We start from the raw sequence: 20,113 nt of genomic DNA, 5'->3' as shown, positions 1-20,113 counted from the left end.
TTTTCGGTGAATAATCAATATTTCTTCTTCTCACATATTACATTGTATTACTTCAATCAGCATCCTCATCGCTATCAATGGCATTGTGAACCTTTCGCCTCTTTCGTACACCGATGTCATCATCGTCAATTGGCTCATTCGTCTTTTCCTCTTCCACCTCAGGACACGAGATATCGATGTCGGATCTGACACGCTTATTACATTGTAATCCATTTCCATCAGCCAGAAGGTCACAGCGACTCTGCAGCTCCTCTTTTGCCACATTATTGGGAATACGCCAATAAATCTCCTGCAAATGAAAATTGTACCAAGTTAAATTGCAAAAATTGCAAGATAGGAGAAATAAAAAAAAAGTCCAGTACATTTTCCAACGGCTCAAGCATTCCCAGTGCCTTTAGAAGTTGTTGAAATTCGACACTCTCGAGAGCCACTTTGTGCTCCTCGAAGAGCGGAACAAGCGGAACAGCATTGTCTTCGTCGTCATCGAGAACATCTTCTGTCATCTCCTGAATTTCGTCATTGAGTGTCTCTTGAAGCCAGTGAAGGGCACTCTTGAATTGTTCTTTCAATTTCCCAACAATCTCCCGAATACCATCTGTATCGATATTTTCAGTTCTATTCCTCATTTGCGGTTCACGTGTACTGAAATCTTGATTTGCACTCTGATTTATCCTGCTCACTTCCCTCCCTCCAACTGACGGTTCAGGAGTCACTTCTCGACTATCCATGGGCTCAGCCTCATCATCATCATCAGATTGATTATTTCTTGATGAATTGGTTGGATTCGCTGTCTTTTTGCCCTTACGCCCTTTTGCCCCCTTAGCCGTTGGTGCATCATCCTCATCTGCACAATCCCTAATAGTTTTGTAGAAGAAAAGTCCTGCATAGATTTTCATATTCTTCCGGGAATTCTCGACAAAACGTCTCACAATAAAAATTGCCAAACGCCTCAGCTCCTCATGATGGCTTTCCCTGGGGGCGTTAAGTACTTCCTGGAAAACCCTAAATAGCGATGCCTGACACAGCATTTCAGGCATTTTGAACTTCACCGCAATTTGATGTAGTATCGAAACTACACTCAGTAGGACATTTGTCGATAGTGTTCGCCACTCAAAAAGCACCAAAACACACAAACGAATTATTTTTGGATTGAGCAATCTACAGACAAAAAAAAATAAAATTTCCATCAACGCTCTTCTCCCCTCAACAAAATATACCATAATATAAAACAACTATTAGGGAGAAAAAAAAAGAATATAGGAAGGAGTAAATGGTACCTTTTAGCAAAGTCATCAAAATTAAATTGCTTCTCGGTGAAGTTTGTGTAGTTTTCTGTAATTAAATGGTAATTTTATTAACATAGACAGAGATTGGATATAATTGCAAGATATATTACCTTCATCAGCTTCACTCTCATTACCCTCATCATCGTCAGTTTCATTATCATTTTCGGGATTATGTTCAAGATTGGCGAGATAGATAGCCTTCAATATTTCCAAATTATCGTCAACTGAGGCATTTTCCTCACCAAAAGCCCCATTTGGCCATACTTCCCTAAAAAAAATGGATTGAAACTTTTCTACAAAGCAGGTAATCGCATTTATTAAAACTTTTTTTTTGGCATTTATTGCAAAAATTAAATTTGTTGAGATAGATAGAAACTTTCTCAATACATAAGTCAATTTCAAGTTAACTGTTCCAAAGGTTTCAACAAATATAGCATTTTTAAATAACTTTTAATGCTTCAAAACCAAACTTTTCCAAACTATATAGATTAAAATTAGATTGATATTTGTTTTTAGTAGAATTCAGGTAAAAAGCGATGAAGCTTTTCAGGTTTAGTCGAGTTATTATCGTTTATAGCTCCAATAGTAAGCTGCCACTAGCACAATGCTATAATTTAAGGCATTGTCTAAGCTCTTAAATAAGTACTTTGTCCAAAAGCATAAAATAAGTCCCCAATAAGTACTTATCAAGTTCTTAATAAAAGAATTTTGTTGGTGGCAAAAAGTGGAAACAAGAATAGATAACGCGATTGACACATGTTAATCATTTTCCACTTAAATAGTGTTTAGTCGAAAATTTTTAATTAAGTGCTTAATGAAATAACTTTTCATATTCTTAATACAAATTGCTTATTTAAGGAATTTTACAAAGTTAGTTACTACTAAAGAGAAAATCAACCAAAAATCGAATAAAAATAGAAAAAATCATTCTTTTTTGATTCAAAAGATCCCACAAAAAAGATTTAAGAGTAATAAAATTGATATGTGGACAAAAATTCCTTATCGGTTCATTACCTTTGCACAACCGATTTGAACCGATTTGTAAATCAATCAAAATATTTCCCAAAATACACCTCATGAGTAATTTAATTGAATTTCGTATCAAAATTAGTTATCAGTTATGAACCGATTTATTACCGATTGAAAGCCCATTGGAACCCGCTTAGTTTTGTGGGAAATTCCAAGACCTTTCCAACGAGTCCAAAATGACCCTATTCGGTTGATAAATGCGCTTATTAGAGCCTTCATAACCTTTGACCTTGAAAAACCTTTATTAGGAATGATTCAGCAATATTTTCACACATGGTCAAATGTCCGCCATGGTCGCACGACGCATTTTCAAGCAATCAGAAAAAAACATTGTTTTGGAGGGTAAGTGGAGTGGTGGGGGGAAAATGAGGGGCATTACCGATTCTTGGATCGACTTTTAAGGGAGGGGGCCACCCTGAAGGTCACTATCTCTTACCGTTTGGCCTCTAGAGCTGAAGATATCCGGACAGACAGACGGACAAACAGTGTGACGACATTTGTCAGAAATCGTCCGAAACGCGAATATTTATTGAGAAAAGTGGTCCCCCGGAGGGGAGGTGGAAATTTTGGAGGGTAAAAAAGTCGAGGGATTACTGCTATCTCCGTTCAATTCGAGCAGTAAAATGAGTATTGCTCAGTTTTTGGTTATTACCGAATGATTTTATTCAAAAGACAAAAATATGGGAAAAAGGGACAGATAATCCTAACCGGCTTATGTAGGTGAGATTCTTAACGTGAGCTAACTCGGAGTGCATGCAAATTCGATTTGGAGCTGAAGTTGGGAGACGCCATTCAGTTATCTTGGATCAAATTCGTGAAATTATACAAATTTTGTATTTAAACCAAAATATCAAGGATTTGGATGAACTGGCACAAAAGTAATATATGGGTGAAATGTAGACCAGAATGTTCTCTATAATTTTCCCATATAACATGATCTCATCGATTACTCAGAAGTCAAGATAAGCGAGGTTTTTTGTTTCTTAACTCGTTTTTTCATCCAGAGTTCCCCAAGTAGTCATTTGTTGAACTTCAACTATATCAAAGAATTGTTGTATTTTGAGAGACTTTCCATTTAAAACCCTATTTTAAGTGTCTCGGTGGAGTAGAGGCAGTCAAATTGGCATCTGAGTGATTTCAAAGCGTTATTATGGGAAAAATCAATTTTTTCACACTTAAACGGCAAAATCGGAGTGATAGCGAAGTCTGATCGGAAAATGATGTATGGACGAAATGTAGAGACAAATGTCCTCTACAATTATGTCGAAGTAATCATCAAAATCGGTTCAGCGACAGTCGAGATAATTGAGGTTATGTGATATTGAAATTGGTTTTTCGACTGTGGCGCCCCTGGTGTTGGTCCCACGAAGTTCAAATGTTCTAGAAAGTTGTAGCATTTGGTGAGATCTTTCGTTTAATCCCTCATTCATCAAAATCGGTCACATAGAACCGGAGATATGATTTTTTGAATTTCGTGAACTTTGACCCCTCATATCTCCGGTTCTATTGAAACCACAGCGCACATACGCACCATTTTGGAAACGTCCTAGACTGGACTACAACATACTAAAATTTCATTAACTTGCACAATGCCGTTTTTGAGAAAAGTGACTTTGAATTTCGATGAATTTTGACGCTATCACAGCGCCACCTGTGGTGGATTTTTGAACTTCCATCTGAAAGTGCTCATCGAGACGAAACCAAAAAGGTAAAATTTAGGTCGCTATGTTAGTTAGAACCGGAGATAGAGGCCGGTCAATGTTCAAACTTTGAACCCTTATAGCTCGGGTCAGGGGTTATGGATCGACTTAAGGTTTTTTTTGTTTGATAGGTATAATCAACAGCTACAACATACTAAAATTTCAGCCCGATGCACAATGGAATTTTTGAGTTATTTAACTTATAAGATTTAAAAATTTTCTTTTTAATAATAGCGCCCCTAGCGGTGGTTTTATGAACTTGCGTTGTTAGAAGAGGAAGTGGCATTTCACGAGAGCTTTCCAAAAAGCCCTCACTTTTTAAATTCTGACAATTAGAACCGGAGTTATGGCCATTTTAAGAAATTTTTTTTGGACCCTTATAGCTCGGGTCAGGGGGGTCGGGGGACCTTAAGTTTGATATTGATGGAAAGCTCTAAGGTCCAGCTATAACATACTAAAATTTGAGCCCGCTCGATGCCATAGGGGCGGAGCTATTGAGAAAACAAAAAAAAAGGGGTCTTCAAAATGGCGGAAGGAGGGGTGGGGGGTGGGGGGTCAATGCACCAAGTTGCAATTTTCACCCGATATATAACCTTTGCCGAAAACCGCAAGTCGATATCTCTTTTAGTTTAGGAGCTATTAAGCTCCAAAGAGCGGCCGGCCGGCCGGCCAGCCAGCCGGCCGGCCGGCCGGGAACGTAAAATAGCCACATATATATTCGTGATCAGGAAGTGCTGAAACACGTTTTGGCCAAGTTTGAGGTCGATCGGACGACATGAAATTTTGTTAGGATTATAGTAGGTGAGATTGTTAAGAATTTCACCTAATAGAGCTAAGGGGTGACATGATAACTTATTTTTCGATACTATCGACTGTGGATTCTGAAAACTTTAAACGATAGCTGCAGTTTCTGTACCTAATATCGATATTTATCAACAGTTTCATCGTTTTCAGAATGTCGCTATGAATGGCTCAACAATCCGTAATAAGTCGATATTCACTATATCTAACCGTGCTATCACACTAGGATTTTTTCAATTTGTAAATTCAATTTAATTTTCAGATGATTTGTTCCTATGCGTTATTTTCCACTAAAAACCAATTGAATTGATAGATCTGTACTTATTTATTAATAAAAACTAATACTTGGTCCAGAAAAACTTGTTTAAATATATTAAAATAGCATAAATGTGGTTGCTCAAATAAATTTGATTTCAGCAAATTAAAATGTTAAAATTGCTCACTAATTTCAATTTTATTGCAGTTACACAAGTAGTGTTTTGAAGAAAATTGTTCTTATTAAATTTATTTAGTCATAATTAATATTATTTGTGGCGAAAATATAAGATAAGTACAGTGTTTTAGTGATAAACTTGCATGAAGTGAAGCTTAAGTATCGGGAGTAATTCATCAAGTTCCTCCAAAGCCATTCGAAGGCAATTGTTATGTTAAGAAATTTCACTTGGGCGTTGCGACGACTTCATATAGATTTTCAATAAGACTGTATGAGAGTCTCTGCATGAGCCCTTTGCCTACAAATCTTTTTTTCTGGCTTAGGGGATCCTTCTGAATAACAGGTAAGTGACTTATAAGACATTTTAAGTACTATAACATATTTTCCGGAGTCATTCACAAACAAAAATCTCGCGGCACTACTTAAAATTGAGCAAATTTCTTGCAAAATGTGTCATGGGTGTGAGAATTTTCAAGTAAATTCTAGAAATCTCAATGCTCAATTGGCTCAATTGAATTTAAAATTAAAACGTGAAAAATCTTAGTGTGATAGCACCGTAACAGATATAGATTTATTGATATTATCAATTCGATAGTGTCGAAAAGTTATCATTCCACCCCAGGTTACTGATTGCAGTGTCGACCAACACGGTTTTCAGACTTGAGTTTTAGTCCAATTCCTGAAGGTTCCAAAATTCTAAATAACAAGTAACTTTGGATCCTTTTAAAATATGTATAATGGATCATTTTGTCATATACAATCTTAAGTCAAAGTTTTCAGGAGAATCTTGATTAAAAAGAAATTATAGAAATTAAGTCTTGTGGCTAAACCTTTGGTCTGAAGACCGTCTAATAAAGACAGTAATTCAAAAAGCACAAGGTGCTATCTATAACTGTTTGACGTTTAAATCTCACAAAACAAACATTGTGATTTTTTTTGAATAATCAAATTAATAAAATTACATCAACATTTGTCTTTTGGAAAAGGAAACTACAATACTCAAATATAAAATTTTTCATTAGAGTGAAAATTATCAGTCATTGGTATCGTCAGAAAAATTACTTAAATTTTTGGGCTATTTTTGTTCCTATCGTGCATAGAGACAAAAAATACACCAAATCAGACTCTGTTTGCTTTTCGAAGTTTTGATGTAAGACGTTTTATAAGTTCTGTTTATCGGTTTCATTTTTATTGATGATTTTCGGTCAACGAAAACTGTCTCGTCGGTAAAGGGTTAAAACAAAAGATGAAAAGATAGCTTCTTTTCAAAAGTATCGCCTGTTTCCCCTGTTGAAATAAGTATTGAAATGTTTCGTTCCTAAAAATATGTTCAATCCCGAAAAAGGCTGTATAAACTGGTTTTATCTTTGTTTTAAAAAATCATTCTAATACATTTTAAAATGAATAAAAATATAGACATAACTTTGGATATTATTTCGGCCACCTTGAATTTCATAGCTCCCTGTAGTTAAGGAATCCTTCCAAAGTCTTTTTCACATCATCTCGTTCCTAGAAGCGGATTTTTTTTTGCATTGTATAATCGCTACAGTATGTAAAAACTAAAAATTCATGGAAATTTGTGGAGCTAAATAAATGGCCGAAATAGCAATCTGGCCGAAATTTGATACATTTACCCTGTCCGGGAACTGAGATAAATGCCAAACGGTTATAGATATCGACTAGAGGTCTTCAGGGGACCCCTCATAGGCCGATATTTGTAGTATAAACATAATTTTTATTTTGAAACCGTGTTGTTATTTTTAAATCTGTTTTATATGTGTTCTGGAATCATCCTTTGGTTTTTGAAGGTCAAACGTTGAAAGAGTCAGTATTTTTAATACGATTTGGGCAAACTTGAGTTCATTGCAATGGATTGTGGATCTTTCACATGTCTGAATCGGTTCCAATTGGCTATAAATCGATAATAATTAGTTTTTGTTCAATTCATTAATTAAAAGGTTAATGATTTTTTGAAACTCTCTTCTTGAACAATTTTCAACTTCAAGCTGGTTTTGAGGTGATTTATAGACAAATTTAATTCGACAATAATTTTATATGCACCAGAAAAATTTGCGAAAAGGAATATAAGACAGAGCTTTTTATCGGGAGTTCGAGCAGCTCGCAAAGTCTCGGACGCTTTGTTTATCTGAAATTCGATTTTGTTATTTCTAATAATATTACTAATTATTCCTTCTAATTTTTTAATCACTTGTTATTTAAAATTAGTATTATTAATTCGTAAAAAGGTAGATTTGCGCTGCAAAAATAGGTTTAAATTGACCTGAAGCATAAATATGTTTCACATTAAAAAATTAAGGTGAAAATTGCATTAATTTTTCGCATTGATGTTATAAATCTATTTAAACCAATTTTTGGGAGCCAAATCCACCTCTTTAATCATAAATATATCAAATTCCAAATATAAAGTGATTTAAAGTGATTTATAAAGTGATTTTCAATGCTAATTAGCGAAAAATTAAATTGAATCACAGTTAAATTTTTATGTACAAAATGTGAAAACATCGTTAAACTTGCTGACACTGCAGGCCCTTGGATTAAATTTTAGGAGTTTCTGTTGGTATGCATTTTTTCTCTAAATCTTTAATATAAATATTTCAACACATTTTTACACTTGTCAGCGAGATATAAAAATTAGAAACCTCTATAAAAGTTCTTACCTGGCAGCACGTAAATAGAGAACTGCACGTTCGAATCTTTCAGAATGAAGCAATGAAAATATTGTTCTCATGCAATCCTCACTGCAAAAGAGAGATTTAACGATAGAGAAGACTCTGTAATTTTAGCAATTGAAATAAAACTCCACCTCTGATCATCAATGGGTTTGTCCGAAGCAGCATCAAATGGCATGATGGAGTCATCTTTAGCCAATTCTTTCGTGAGATTCTCATGAATCTGACCCGAGATTTCACCCCAACTCTTGGTGGCTTTTTTCTGAATTGGCTTTTTCGATTTCTTTGACTTCTTCCTGCCTTTCCCCTTTGGGCATTGTACAAAAACCGTACCACGGCAGAATTTCTCAAACATCCTCATGTACAAGTGTCCCATCTGAACGGTATCGATCAGTTGGGATCTAGAAGAGGAAAGGGAGACATGAAAATTTCAAATTGAAATTGAGGGAAAATTGCTGGGTGAAAAAAAATTACTTTGTGACTTGCGTTTCCTTGAAATTGAGCATCAAATGAAGGACTATTTCTCGGAATTCCATTACGTAGAATATATTGTGTTGGATTTTCTTGAAGAGACATTGATTGACATCATCGTTGATTTTCTGCATTGTGCACAGCGTCAGAAGGCATTCCCGAAAAGCCAACATACGCATATGGAGCTTTTTGGCCCATGGTCTGAAATTCTTCTTTTCCAGTGCCAAATTGTCCATGGCATCTTGCATTCTTGTGAGAATCCAATGAAATGTCTGAACATTTACAGTTTCACTGACCAAGTCGAGGCGGAAACCATTGTGTCTGTTGAATTCCATGAAGAACCGAATAGCCCAGAAAAGGTAAGAATCATCCTGACCTCCAGAGGAGTACTGATTGGTATCAATGATGCGCTTTACTTGACGGATTAGAGGATTGTAGGCCTGTTGGAGGACTTGAATGCAGAATTGCCTGAGATGGATGCGAATGGCAAAGAGACTTCTGCGTTCTGGTGTAAAATCCCCAATAAGACCCTTTGATTGCCTCTTTTTCTTCTTCTCCCCATCGAAAGTCACATTAATAGCCTTCTCGATTCTCTGGTGACATATTACGTCCTTCTCCGAGACAGATTTGATATTCTTGAGAATGTATGTCCCACCAAATCTCGAATGGCGTCCGGACAGGGTTCGTGACTGCAATTTATCTCTCTCTACACACCTAACGGCTCTCAATTTGTTGTTATCATACTCCTTCTCATCTGTCGTTCTCTCCTGCTTCGTTTGAGCCAGTCCCTCTGCTGTCTGCAAACCACAATCCCTAAGCCTCTTAGAAATCGCGCTACAAAAATTTTATTTCACGGCAAAGAACGGAAGGGGCGGAAGGAACAAAGGTGGCAGTGGCGTAACCAGGTGGTGGTCTGGTAAATTTACCAGGGGGTGAGGGGGGGGGGAAGCACAAAATGACTAAAGAATTATGAGTAACGGCACAAAAAAAATCCATAATAATTCTTAAACTGCGGTTCCGTTCAGAGAATTAAAAGAAACCAAAAATATTAAAAGTTGTTAAGACGGCGATGGACGCATATAAGTGTAGAATTTTGTTAAAAATAGAGTATCAACCCATGAAACATTTCAAAAGGCAAAAATTTATTATAGGGGAGGTTGGGGTAAGTTTGATAATGGTTCTGCTGAATAATAGTGGCGCCGGTGGTGCTGAAATGAATTCACTCTCAATCAAACAATTTTTCTCTATCTCCTATAGGGTAAAGTGGTACAATTTGGACAATGGTACAATTTGGATAGGGCTTTTTGTCTTGATAAATTTAGTACTTCATTCTTATTTGTATATTTTTAATGCTTTAGTTTTATAATTTGGTTCCTTGTGCTTAAAAAAAATTAGTACTGTATTTATCAAGAAAAAATCCCTGTCCAACTTGTACCGGCGAATTGTCCAACTTGTAACACTATGTCTAACTTGTATCACTTTACCCTAGGGGTTCCAGTCAAAATTCCGAAAAGCCAAATTTCCAAAAGTCAAAATCCCGAAATCAAAATCCCGCATTCTTAAAAGTGTCATAGCTACTCCGAGTCCCACGATTGCACCCGCGCTTGTTGGAGGCAAAGGGAAATTTTATGTTTTCTCAGAAATTATTCTTCACATTATCCTCAGTATACATAATTTCATTTCTTTCAGGTTTTTGATCATTCGAGATTTCGGCTTTTCAATATTTTGGGTTTTCGGGATTTTGACCCATTCGAGATTTCGACTCATACGGGATTTTATATTTTCAGGATTTTGGCTTTTCTGGATTTCGGAATTTTGGACAGCACAGCACCGCTTCTATTCTATTGATAGAAAATCATACCTAAAAAATTAAGGCATTGTCAGCTTAGATTCTTAACAGCTTCTATAGTCCTAGATGAATTCCGAACTTGTCAGATCAGCCGCAACTTATACTTTTTGACACTTATAAGGTAAAGTGCCCTCAATTTGACCGGTAGAATTATTTATTCAATTTATTTATATTTGCAAATATTTGGCGTATGATCTAACATTAATAGATCAATTATTCCATAAATAAATACGAATCAGACATAATTTTATACAAATTCACCATTAAAATATTCAAATATTGACCACCAGTCGACTCGAGGGAACTTTACCTTAGATCACGAATATAAAAAGGAATTTTTCTGACCATTCTCTTTCTACGTAGTATAAACGCTTCTGATGACAGAGTGGAAGGAGATATCGTTAAGCGGTTTTCTGGTGTACTTCCTTCCGTCATTTTGGAACATGCCCAAATTTTGTTTTCTTAATAAGTCAGCCCTTACGGCATAGATTGGTTTTCAAATTTTATTGTGTTATAGCTAAGATTAAGATCTTTGAATTAAAAACAAACTTGAAGTCCTCCGACCCTCCTGACTCTAGCTATAAGGTGTCAAAAAATTAATTTTAAAATTGCTTTAGGGAAAAGGCTCATAATTTTGTCCAGTTTCTTATTTTGGACACTTTGAGGATAAAATTGGACACTAAAAATAAATGGCATTGAATAAATGAGCAGTAAAAAGTTAAAATTGATCAGTAACAAAAAAATTTGAAACAGTGATATTATCGTCCAAATTTTGGCAAAGGGAAAATAAAGGGCTTTTCACTCTATATGGAACAATTTTAAATGTTAAATACGTAAATTAGGCTCATTTTTGTAAAGATTTAAGTTTTTTACTGACCATAATTAGATATTTTACTGATCATTTTTAATATTTTACTGCCCATTTAGAATTTTTTACTGATCGTTTGTTTTTTGCCAAAATAAATTGATTAAAATGATGGATTTTTATTCCAATATTTGATGAATAAAAAATTCTATCTAAATATTTGTTCCTTTTGGAAGATTTTAACACTAAATATGTTAAATTTTGAATATGATTTGAGTTAAAATTGCTTTGTTGAAAATTCAGTCTGAGCAATTGCTTACGTGTTTACTTCAGTCTTATTTAACTATGGTGAAGTACTAACAATGTTTCTTCCCTTTTTTTTGAGTGATATTATTGAATATTCATTGAAAATTGTGTTGATTCTCCTTAGTGGTGATTTGAAAATTTGACCTGAAGTGAGATTTGCCTTGTGAATTAGATTTTTCGTGTGAAAAATGGGAAATTTTCTAAGACATTCACCAGTGAGGTGATACTCCTTATTTTGGACAGGTGTTTTTCTCACGAAATTTCGTGAAGTTTTAGCTTTTGTGATGACTAGTTTGGACAAATGTCTGGAGAAATATAGGAGCATCATCTCTACGAAAGAGATGTAGCGAGAAATGCCTTGAAAGGCTCCCGGAAAGGTCAAGGAATGCGCTAATCTGCACGTACTTGGATTACCGAAGTCAATTCACTTTAATGAATGATATGGAAAGTTTCCGGGCTTCTTGTGACATTCTACGTTTCCCTTACATGAACAGGAAGAGGACTTGGTAAAATTGGTTCATGAAGTGAATACCAATGGGCATCCTGATGAGTCGGATTAGCTGTCCAAATTTACAGCCAAGTTGTCCAAATTAATAACCAAGTTGTCCATAATAAGAATCAAATTCACCTCAACATATCAATTCATTTTTAACCGTATTAAAACTAATTTTAGAAAAAATAAGACGATAAATAGCTTGCCAAGTTTCTAAACAACCCTTCTGAAAGAGTAACAAAAAAAGTTAATTAGTATCGAAAATATCGCACTTCAAATTTGAAACATCGATGCTTATAAGCAGACTGGTCAAAATTATGAGCCCTTACCCTATGCAGCATTATTTTTTTATGCAGGCAGTTTGAATTTTGTTATGCAATATTTTTAGATAAGTAAATTCGGACAATTTTATTGAAATTATTGCTGATATGTAACTAACTTTTTAATAATGGATTTTTGGCGGTAAAAAAATTAAATAAAACATTGCAAAAATTTTAACTATTCATATGCTGATAATTGGTTGCGAACTTTTGAAGAGCGAAGAATTACAATTGTTAATAAAAAGTGATCAAAGACTTTATGTATCCTATTAGATGATAAATATTAAAAATTTAAGAATAGGGGAGACTGGAGCAAAAAGTCACAAAACGGATATTTTATTTTTTTACAAGCTACTCGAGCGCTTCAAAAATTTCTAATTAGCGCAGTTTTATAGGAAATTTACCGTTCTACAACTTTGTGAAAGTAATTTTCCTCTATTTTGTAGGGAAATACGTTTATCGGGCCGATTTCTAAAAGGTAATTTTGTGACTATTCCCAAAAATTCTGGGGCAAATAGTATCAGACATTGGGTATTATCATATTTTGATTCGCTTTATTACGGGCTTTCGTAAATTTGTGACTTTTTGCCCCAGTCTCCCCTAATTTAATTAAAGTAAATGTTACAGTGAAATAACTGTTTTCAAAGCCGATCTATGAAATGAGAGCTCCTGACTCAGCTTGATCTTTTTCCTTAAGCTTAGAGGTCCTCATATGAAAAAGCCTCAAATTGGAAGTATACCAGAAAAGGGGATTGCAGGAGGTCGAACGGAGATTTTCCAAGAGTGTCATGGGTGAAAAAATTCCTAGTTACGCCAAGGAGCTTTTTGGGTGAAACTTAGGGGAAGGGGAAAAGTAATACTCACCTGCTCGTGGAGAATGTAGTACATAATTTCGAGGGCATGAAAATGATATTGATTTTCGCTGTTTGATGAGAGAACAAAAAGGATTATGTCAGTCATTCCTGACTGCTGAAGTGCCCAGAGTATTTGGTCATGGAGCGAATCACTGTCATGCTGTCCCTCTCTCTCTGCCCCAGATGGGATTTGTAGAACATTTCGCAGTAGCACGAGAATACGCTCAATAATAAGCTCCTGCTCTTCATTCCGTTCAACACTGGTCTGCACCCCAAATTGCCCAATTAGTGCCTGTCCTGAACCCCATACCCATTCCTACTTACCGTCTCGAGCAACTTCTGCAAGTTGTTCTTCAGCACAATCCACACAAATTCATCGGCAAAGGCCTCCTTGTACTTCCGGAGGATAAAATTAAGCTGCATATAGAATCTGTGACTTCCCTTGTCTTTGGGCACTTCGCTGTGGTATAGGAAGTAGGATGAGCAAGTCAAATTTAGTAGTAGCCTGGAAATAATTTTTTTTTAATGAAATTCCTATCAATCGCTTTCCGGAGAGTATTTTATTTTACCTCAGTAGAACATCAAAGTACTCAGAGCTCTCATCGTGGCAAACTAGCATGGGAAGGAGGTCAGTTCTCAACACTGACGACTGACCAATGTGTCGGCGATATTGATGAGTATCGTCATCTCTTCGCAAGATCCAAATCAAGTGCTAGAAGTAGGAAAATTTGGAGGAAATCCTCAATGGTAAACATATCAATTCTAACCTTCAAACTGTTCAAACTATCCGGGGCACTAATATAGCGCTCCCCATCAAAAAGTCCCAGAGATGCACATGTGGCATCGATGTCCGCAAGCAAATGCGACATTTTTGCTCAGAAAACTAATGAAAATTGCACTTTTTGCTGAAAATATTCAAGAAAATACTGAGATAAACACGCAACTCTATAAGAAAATCTTGGCGCCTTTTTTGACATTGAGGTTGGGATGAAGATTTAAAACTATCCAAGAAACGGTTTCATGTGGGGAATATATTATTCAAAAATAAATCACTTGCAATTTTCAGGCTCTTTTGGAGTTTTACTTTTGTTCTCCACGTTTCAATTTATATTATTTTTTTGTCTGAGCGAATGAAAACTAAATTTGAGGATAATTTTCTGAAAAAAATAAATTAATTTTAATTCACCATTTGGAGCAAATTACACAACAGATGGCGATGGTGGCACTTTGCGGCAGAATGTCAAAATGTCAAACATCGGATTTTTCCGGGTTTTGCTGTCAGTCCACCACCGATCTTTTTCCTCATTCAGTCCGAGAAATTCTTTTGTGGAAAAACTTCCTTCGACCGTGAGAAAAATGTGAATTTTGTGTTATTTCCGTGGTACTAGGGACAATGTAACTCTGTGACTTTGTGTTGAAGCACCAGGCAAGTGATTTTACGTTGAAATTTACAAGGAAAATATTAGAAATTTTTCTGTGGATGTGTGTGTATGTGTGAGTGCTGCCATGCCCAATTTTTAGGAGCAATTTTTGCCATTTGATTTGCTATCTTTGGGCATTCAAGGCTATTAACTCTGCATCCCGACAGCCAGGAGGATACCATCGATGGCATTTCAATGGATATGCTAGCCTTTATCGACGTGGGGTATCTAAATAAAGATGAAGATTAATCAGGCCAAACGCAGAGAGCTTTGCGAAAAAAAAAGACTTCGCGTTGAATCAAAGTCTCAAAATAGATTCCTCTTTTTTCAGTCGCGCGCGATTCAGTCGGATCCATTCGTGATTTTACCTTTTAAAATAAGTTTTGCAACAAATCTGTAGCCTGAGAAGTTACAAGGAAATAATTACGTATGCATCAATGTCCGTGTACATCTGCATTGTGGAAAACAACTACAGACAAGAGGCGAGATAGTGAGAAAAACAGAGTTGATTGATAGTTAGTTTACCAGTAAACCGGATCATTTTCTCTTCTGCCCAAGAGCTCTTGTCTCTCTCCATCCGATTCTCCACATGAATTTCAATTTCATTCACAAAAACCCAACTTGGATGGGCGAAGAAGGGAGATTGCTGGCTGGGTCATAATAAACACAAAAAAAGAGACAAGCCAATTGAACTGGAAAGAGTATTCATTTGTGCTTTTGCTTATTCGAAAACTACACCTTGACATTCAATGAAAGTCTCTCTCCCCAGTCCCCAGCAGAAGTACTTCCAAGGCAAAGTTGGTGATCAGCTTGATTTGACTTATAGAAACTGTGATTCTTTTAATGGAATCCGGAGAATTCATTTGTAAGCTATCAAAAAGTAATATATAGACTGATCACCCGATCTACGTCAATACGATCAATGATCCTAATGTTCAAACTTAAAAGAAATAGATCCACAAAGCTGCATTTTTGGAATCAAGATTGCAATTTTCAAATTTATTTGTTTATTCAGATATTCTTTGTATTTACTGCTAAGCTAACTATCCAAATTTCTTAAATTTGTTACTATCGTAAAGGTCTTGAAATTCCTGCAGAACCTATTCTAATTTTCTAAAAAAAAAAAACAATGGAGCAATGAGATTGAATTGTCCCAAAATCGGATTTTAGGACAATTCATCTTAATATAAGGCAGCAATCTAAACAATTTCATTGAGACCATTTCCATTGAGATTGAATAGTTCCAAAAACCGATTTTGGGACAGTTCAATATCAATCTAATGCCCTAGACACACTTACGACTTAAGCCGGGAGACGGTTTAACGTAATTATAATTAAAATAGTGATCAAAGTATGAAATCTGAGATTCGTGAGTTATACTCACATAAAAAATTTACGACTCTAATGCCCTAGACACACTTACGACTTTAGCCGAGAGACGACTTAGTGGAAAATGTCGGAAATGTAGTAAAAAATGTCGAAAATGTAGGAAATGACCATTATTTCGAATATAATTATACTAAGCCATCTCTCTGCTATTCCTCAGGTCTGTCAAGGCCCTAAGATCACTTTTAGTAAACGTTTTGTGAAGCTTTCGTAAAAACTATACTGTACTATACTGTGCTTCCTTAGGTCCTCTAAAATTTTTACATGACGCTTTACATTAAAACTTAACAAAATTCTTACAAAGGACGATTTAAAAGCCGTGTGTTTCTCACATGAGAAACTCACGCCTCTCAGAATTCATACCCAGATTACATTTCTATCAATTTCTGACTAATCACTCTCTCGACTGATGATAAACGGCTTAGTTAGTGAGAAACTGATGAAATGTAGTCTAATCATTATTTTAATTAAAATTACGTTAAATCATCTCTTATACTTAAATCGTAAGTGTGTCTAGGCCATAATGCTGCAGTACAAATAAGCTCAACGAGGCTATTTACACCGCCGCATTAGATTGGGATTGAACTGTTCCAAAATCGGATTTCGGATCATTAAGTCTCAATCTAAGGCTGTAATCGAATGGTTTCACTGAGGTCATTTAGACTGTCCCATTAGATTCAGATTGAATTGTTCCAAAATCCGATTTTGGGACAATTCAATCTCAATCCAATGCGGCGGTGTAAATGGCCTCAAGCCTCAATGTAAAATTCATAATGAAACTTTATTTTGATAAATAATATCAGTTTTTTTTAGATAGATTAGATTACAGTGGAGGCGGTTCCTCGCGGAACCGCTGCACCCAGACCTCCTTTTGGGCCCATTATGCTTTTTTAGATAAATATTTTAAGCATTAAACCTTTAAATAAAGGGGATATTAAGCCTTATAAGAAGTGAAGATACTTCTCACTTTATCTTGTTAATATTTTGTAAAATTTACACCTCGGCTTAAATAAATTTGCTTGTAGTGTAATTCTTGTATAATCTCAGGCAAGGATTAATTTCGAAATATTTTGTTATGATGAATCTAATCTCTTTAGTTAGGGAAAAATGTGCTTATTAAGTTAATGTCTCTCTCTAAAAATGTACGGAACAATGACTTTTATATCTATACCCCTTTGCTTTAAAATTGATCTTAAAATGCTAATGCGTATTCTCCTTTAATATGGTCTTCTATTTCAAAATATCAATTTTTCTTTTATAAATCAAGCTGAAATGCAACAGTTATACAATTACAAAACCGAAATCGTAATGTTTTATATCTAAGTTTTCTTTTAAAGTTTATTGGCATAACCTTTGAAACCTTCAAATACAAAAAATTGAGGCAGTCTATTGTAAGTATTAGCTTTTGACTCAGAATTGAGGAGTTAAATGTGCAAGAAACAGAGTTTCAATTTTTCTACTTTTTAATGGGTCACATGCGCTTCCAAAGATAGGAAAAAAAACTTTTCTTTCTAACTCGTTTTGGATAAAAACTTTTCAAAGAGACTTACACATTTCTATTAAATATTAGTTAGCTTATCATCAATTGTTGATAATTCCATGATAATTTAGTGTAAAATCTCTTACGAAAAACAAAAGAAATTCACATTATTCGAAGGCATGAACGTTCGAAGGGAGAGCACTTACCCCTACTTCATTTAACTTCTAAACAGATACAAAATAATGTTTAAACTTTTGAAATAACCATTCAAATATTTAAAAAATTCAATTTTCGGATTTTTTTGAAGACAATTTTTTAAAAATACAATTGTTTAGTATATCTGTAAAAGCAGATGAGGAAGGATAGCCTAAGATTATTCAAGTGATTGTTTGTCAACTGATATTTGAGTCCTTGGCAGATTATTTTGATAAACTTTAACTTTTTCTGGAATTTAAAACAATGAAAAAATCCCTTGGTTAAGTCCTAGTCAATCCTTTATAGAAGAACTGTAAAATATTAACCGACTTCAAAAATTCAGTTTTAAAAACACGAGGGTACTGATATTAATTTCCGAAGTTTGTATCGCCTTGTATTACTCCGATTGATTAGAAAATTGGGATAGCATTGTTGAAAGTTCTACCGGTAGGAATTTTTTAAAGTTATAAAAGGTATATAACCCTTTAACTAATAAGGTTTTATACTTCTTAAAAAAATCTGAGGTCAAATTCTCGAGCCTAACCAGTTCAACTGGTTACTGTCCATTTCGTTTTTCGATAACTTGATTAATCGAAAATTTAGCCATGGCCAACATCAATTATTACATACAACACTCCATGTATTTATCCGAGACACTTTACCTTAAGGAGTGATGCAAAATTATTTTTATAAAATATATTAATCCGTAACCAGTCAAAAACTTATCTGGTTACGTGGTTATCTGGCTCGTGAATTTGGATTCTGGTATTAAGTTCTTTTAAAACCTTTTTTTAAAGGTCTAACATACAAGTTGAAGTTTACTAGCTTTTCTTAGATGGATATCCTTTTCTCGGTTGGGTCTCTGGAATATATAGTTTTCATTTGGGCGGCAAGGAGGAAGTAGTATGGGGTATCTCGATTTGATTTTAGCTATTTATTGTGTCAAGCGTGTCTAGAGGGGATCGGAAATATTTTACTGAATTTTATTTGTTAGGGGAGGCCCATGAGACTCATGACTCATTGCAGGACATTAAAAGGCATTTTCAATCTGGAACTGAATGTTAAACTGCTTAGTTTTTTTTTGATCTCGACTTTATTTTCTTAATTTTGCTTCCAAGAAGAACTAGAATATTTTCTTTAAAGTAGGCCCTATTCCCACCCTGCAAAAAAAATAATTTCAAGATAATCAAAGATAGTCAATCGAAGATACTTTTCTGATGTGAACGATCGCATAAGCTGTGATTATGATAGAATCACACAATGTATGGGCAAAAATGGTAATTTTCATATACAGCGTATGTATACAGAGGCCCCTCAATATCCGATATGGCTTTTCCATCTACGACAGTCTATCGCCCGGGGGTTCAGCTGAGTTTTCCCTTTCACTGCCAACACATACTTACTTTCTCCTAGTCACACGAGATTTTAGCCAATTCCATCTCAATCTGCACTCGGCAGTCGGCAGTCTCTCCCAAAACACCTTCTATGACACCTCCAAACATCCACACACAACATCTAGCGTCTTTTTGGTGTTTGGCAACTTTCTTGTGAGCACTGGTATATACCTCCAACCTGGGGCCCCGATATCACGTTCTCGAAACAGATAAGCCAACACTCTTTTCCCATCTATACACCAAAACGCTATCGCGCAGAGATTCAATCGGAAAAAGGAAAACAAAGCGTTTTGTCCATATACGGTATTGGCGGAGTTCACAAACAAATAGCAGACAGCTCCTATAAGACCCCCAGTTTGTTGCTAGTTCAAAGTGTTTAGTGGAGTTTTTTTTTTAAAGAAAGAAAACAGTTTGCAAATGCAATCTAAAAAGATCACAACGCTTTGGAAAGTGTCCCAAAATGCTTCAATTTGTGAGCAGAAGCTTTAAATTTGGTTTGTTTTGTTTTATAAAATTTATTGAGTTGTACAAAGTGATTAGTTACGATGCTTTTAAAATTTGTTTATTTACTTAAATTGCCTGAATTTGCTGGGATTAATAAAATCAGTTAATTTAAATAATTTTAAATGGAACACAATTACATATTAACTGTACACAATAGGGGCGGAAAAATATTTTCAATAAATCTACAAAGACTTTGTGCTTTAATTTAATTGATTAACATACCATGGAAATTTAGTTTATTATTCCTAAAATGATTATAAAAGTGTGGATTATTTTGTTTATAAATAGCAGTGAAGTGTTTTAGTAAAATTCCCATTTTTGTGAGCAAAAAAAAAATTGGATCTCTTCCAAATAATAATTTTTGGAGCTTCAGAAACTTCCAATTTATTATATAAAGCTTGTATTGTGGAATTATATGTGGATACTTTGAAAGCGAAACAAAGATTTTCATTCATAAGAGAAAAAAAGTAGTTTTGCTCTTTCTCTTTAATTTTTCAATGAATTGCCAAATTTGAATATTAAAGTGAATATATTGTAGATAAGCAGTTCAACCGATTTGTATTAAAGAAAAACATTTCAATAATGTTGAGAGGAACTTTGCTATAAATTTGATAAAAATAGTTAATAGCTGTTTTAGTAAATGGAAGAAAAAGGTATGAAATACAGTTTCAAGAAGAGTACTTATGCACACAGGAG

At 34.9% G+C, this 20,113-nt stretch overlaps 2 protein-coding genes across 9 annotated transcripts in view; one reads left to right on the top strand and one right to left on the bottom strand.

Moving 5' to 3' along the window:
• On the bottom strand, positions 1–14,010 carry LOC129807587 (protein timeless homolog). Its single transcript, XM_055856968.1, has 11 exons — positions 13,805–14,010; positions 13,607–13,749; positions 13,362–13,542; positions 13,048–13,302; positions 8,414–9,207; positions 8,074–8,340; positions 7,928–8,008; positions 1,397–1,554; positions 1,278–1,332; positions 363–1,158; positions 1–289 (listed from the first exon to the last, which is right to left on the bottom strand). The coding sequence occupies exons 1-11, from the start codon at positions 13,904–13,906 to the stop codon at positions 53–55; spliced, it is 3,069 nt and encodes a 1,022-aa protein (XP_055712943.1). The 5' UTR covers positions 13,907–14,010; the 3' UTR covers positions 1–52.
• A 301-nt stretch (positions 14,011–14,311) lies between these two features.
• Positions 14,312–20,113, top strand: part of LOC129807545 (F-actin-monooxygenase Mical) — a 64,956-nt gene continuing 59,154 nt past the window's right edge. For 7 of the 8 annotated variants that reach the window (XM_055856956.1, XM_055856947.1, XM_055856939.1 and 4 more), the window contains exon 1: positions 14,318–14,463. The gene's annotated coding sequence lies outside the window, so the exon portion shown is untranslated. Of the gene's footprint in view, positions 14,464–20,113 lie in introns of all 8 variants that reach the window. The other variant, XM_055856897.1, reaches the window with a different exon arrangement.

Source organism: Phlebotomus papatasi, chromosome 1 (genome assembly GCF_024763615.1).
Source record: "Phlebotomus papatasi isolate M1 chromosome 1, Ppap_2.1, whole genome shotgun sequence".
Lineage (NCBI taxonomy): Eukaryota > Metazoa > Arthropoda > Insecta > Diptera > Psychodidae > Phlebotomus > Phlebotomus papatasi.
Note: the sequence above shows the minus strand (reverse complement) of the source record. Positions and strands in the feature narration are given on the sequence as shown.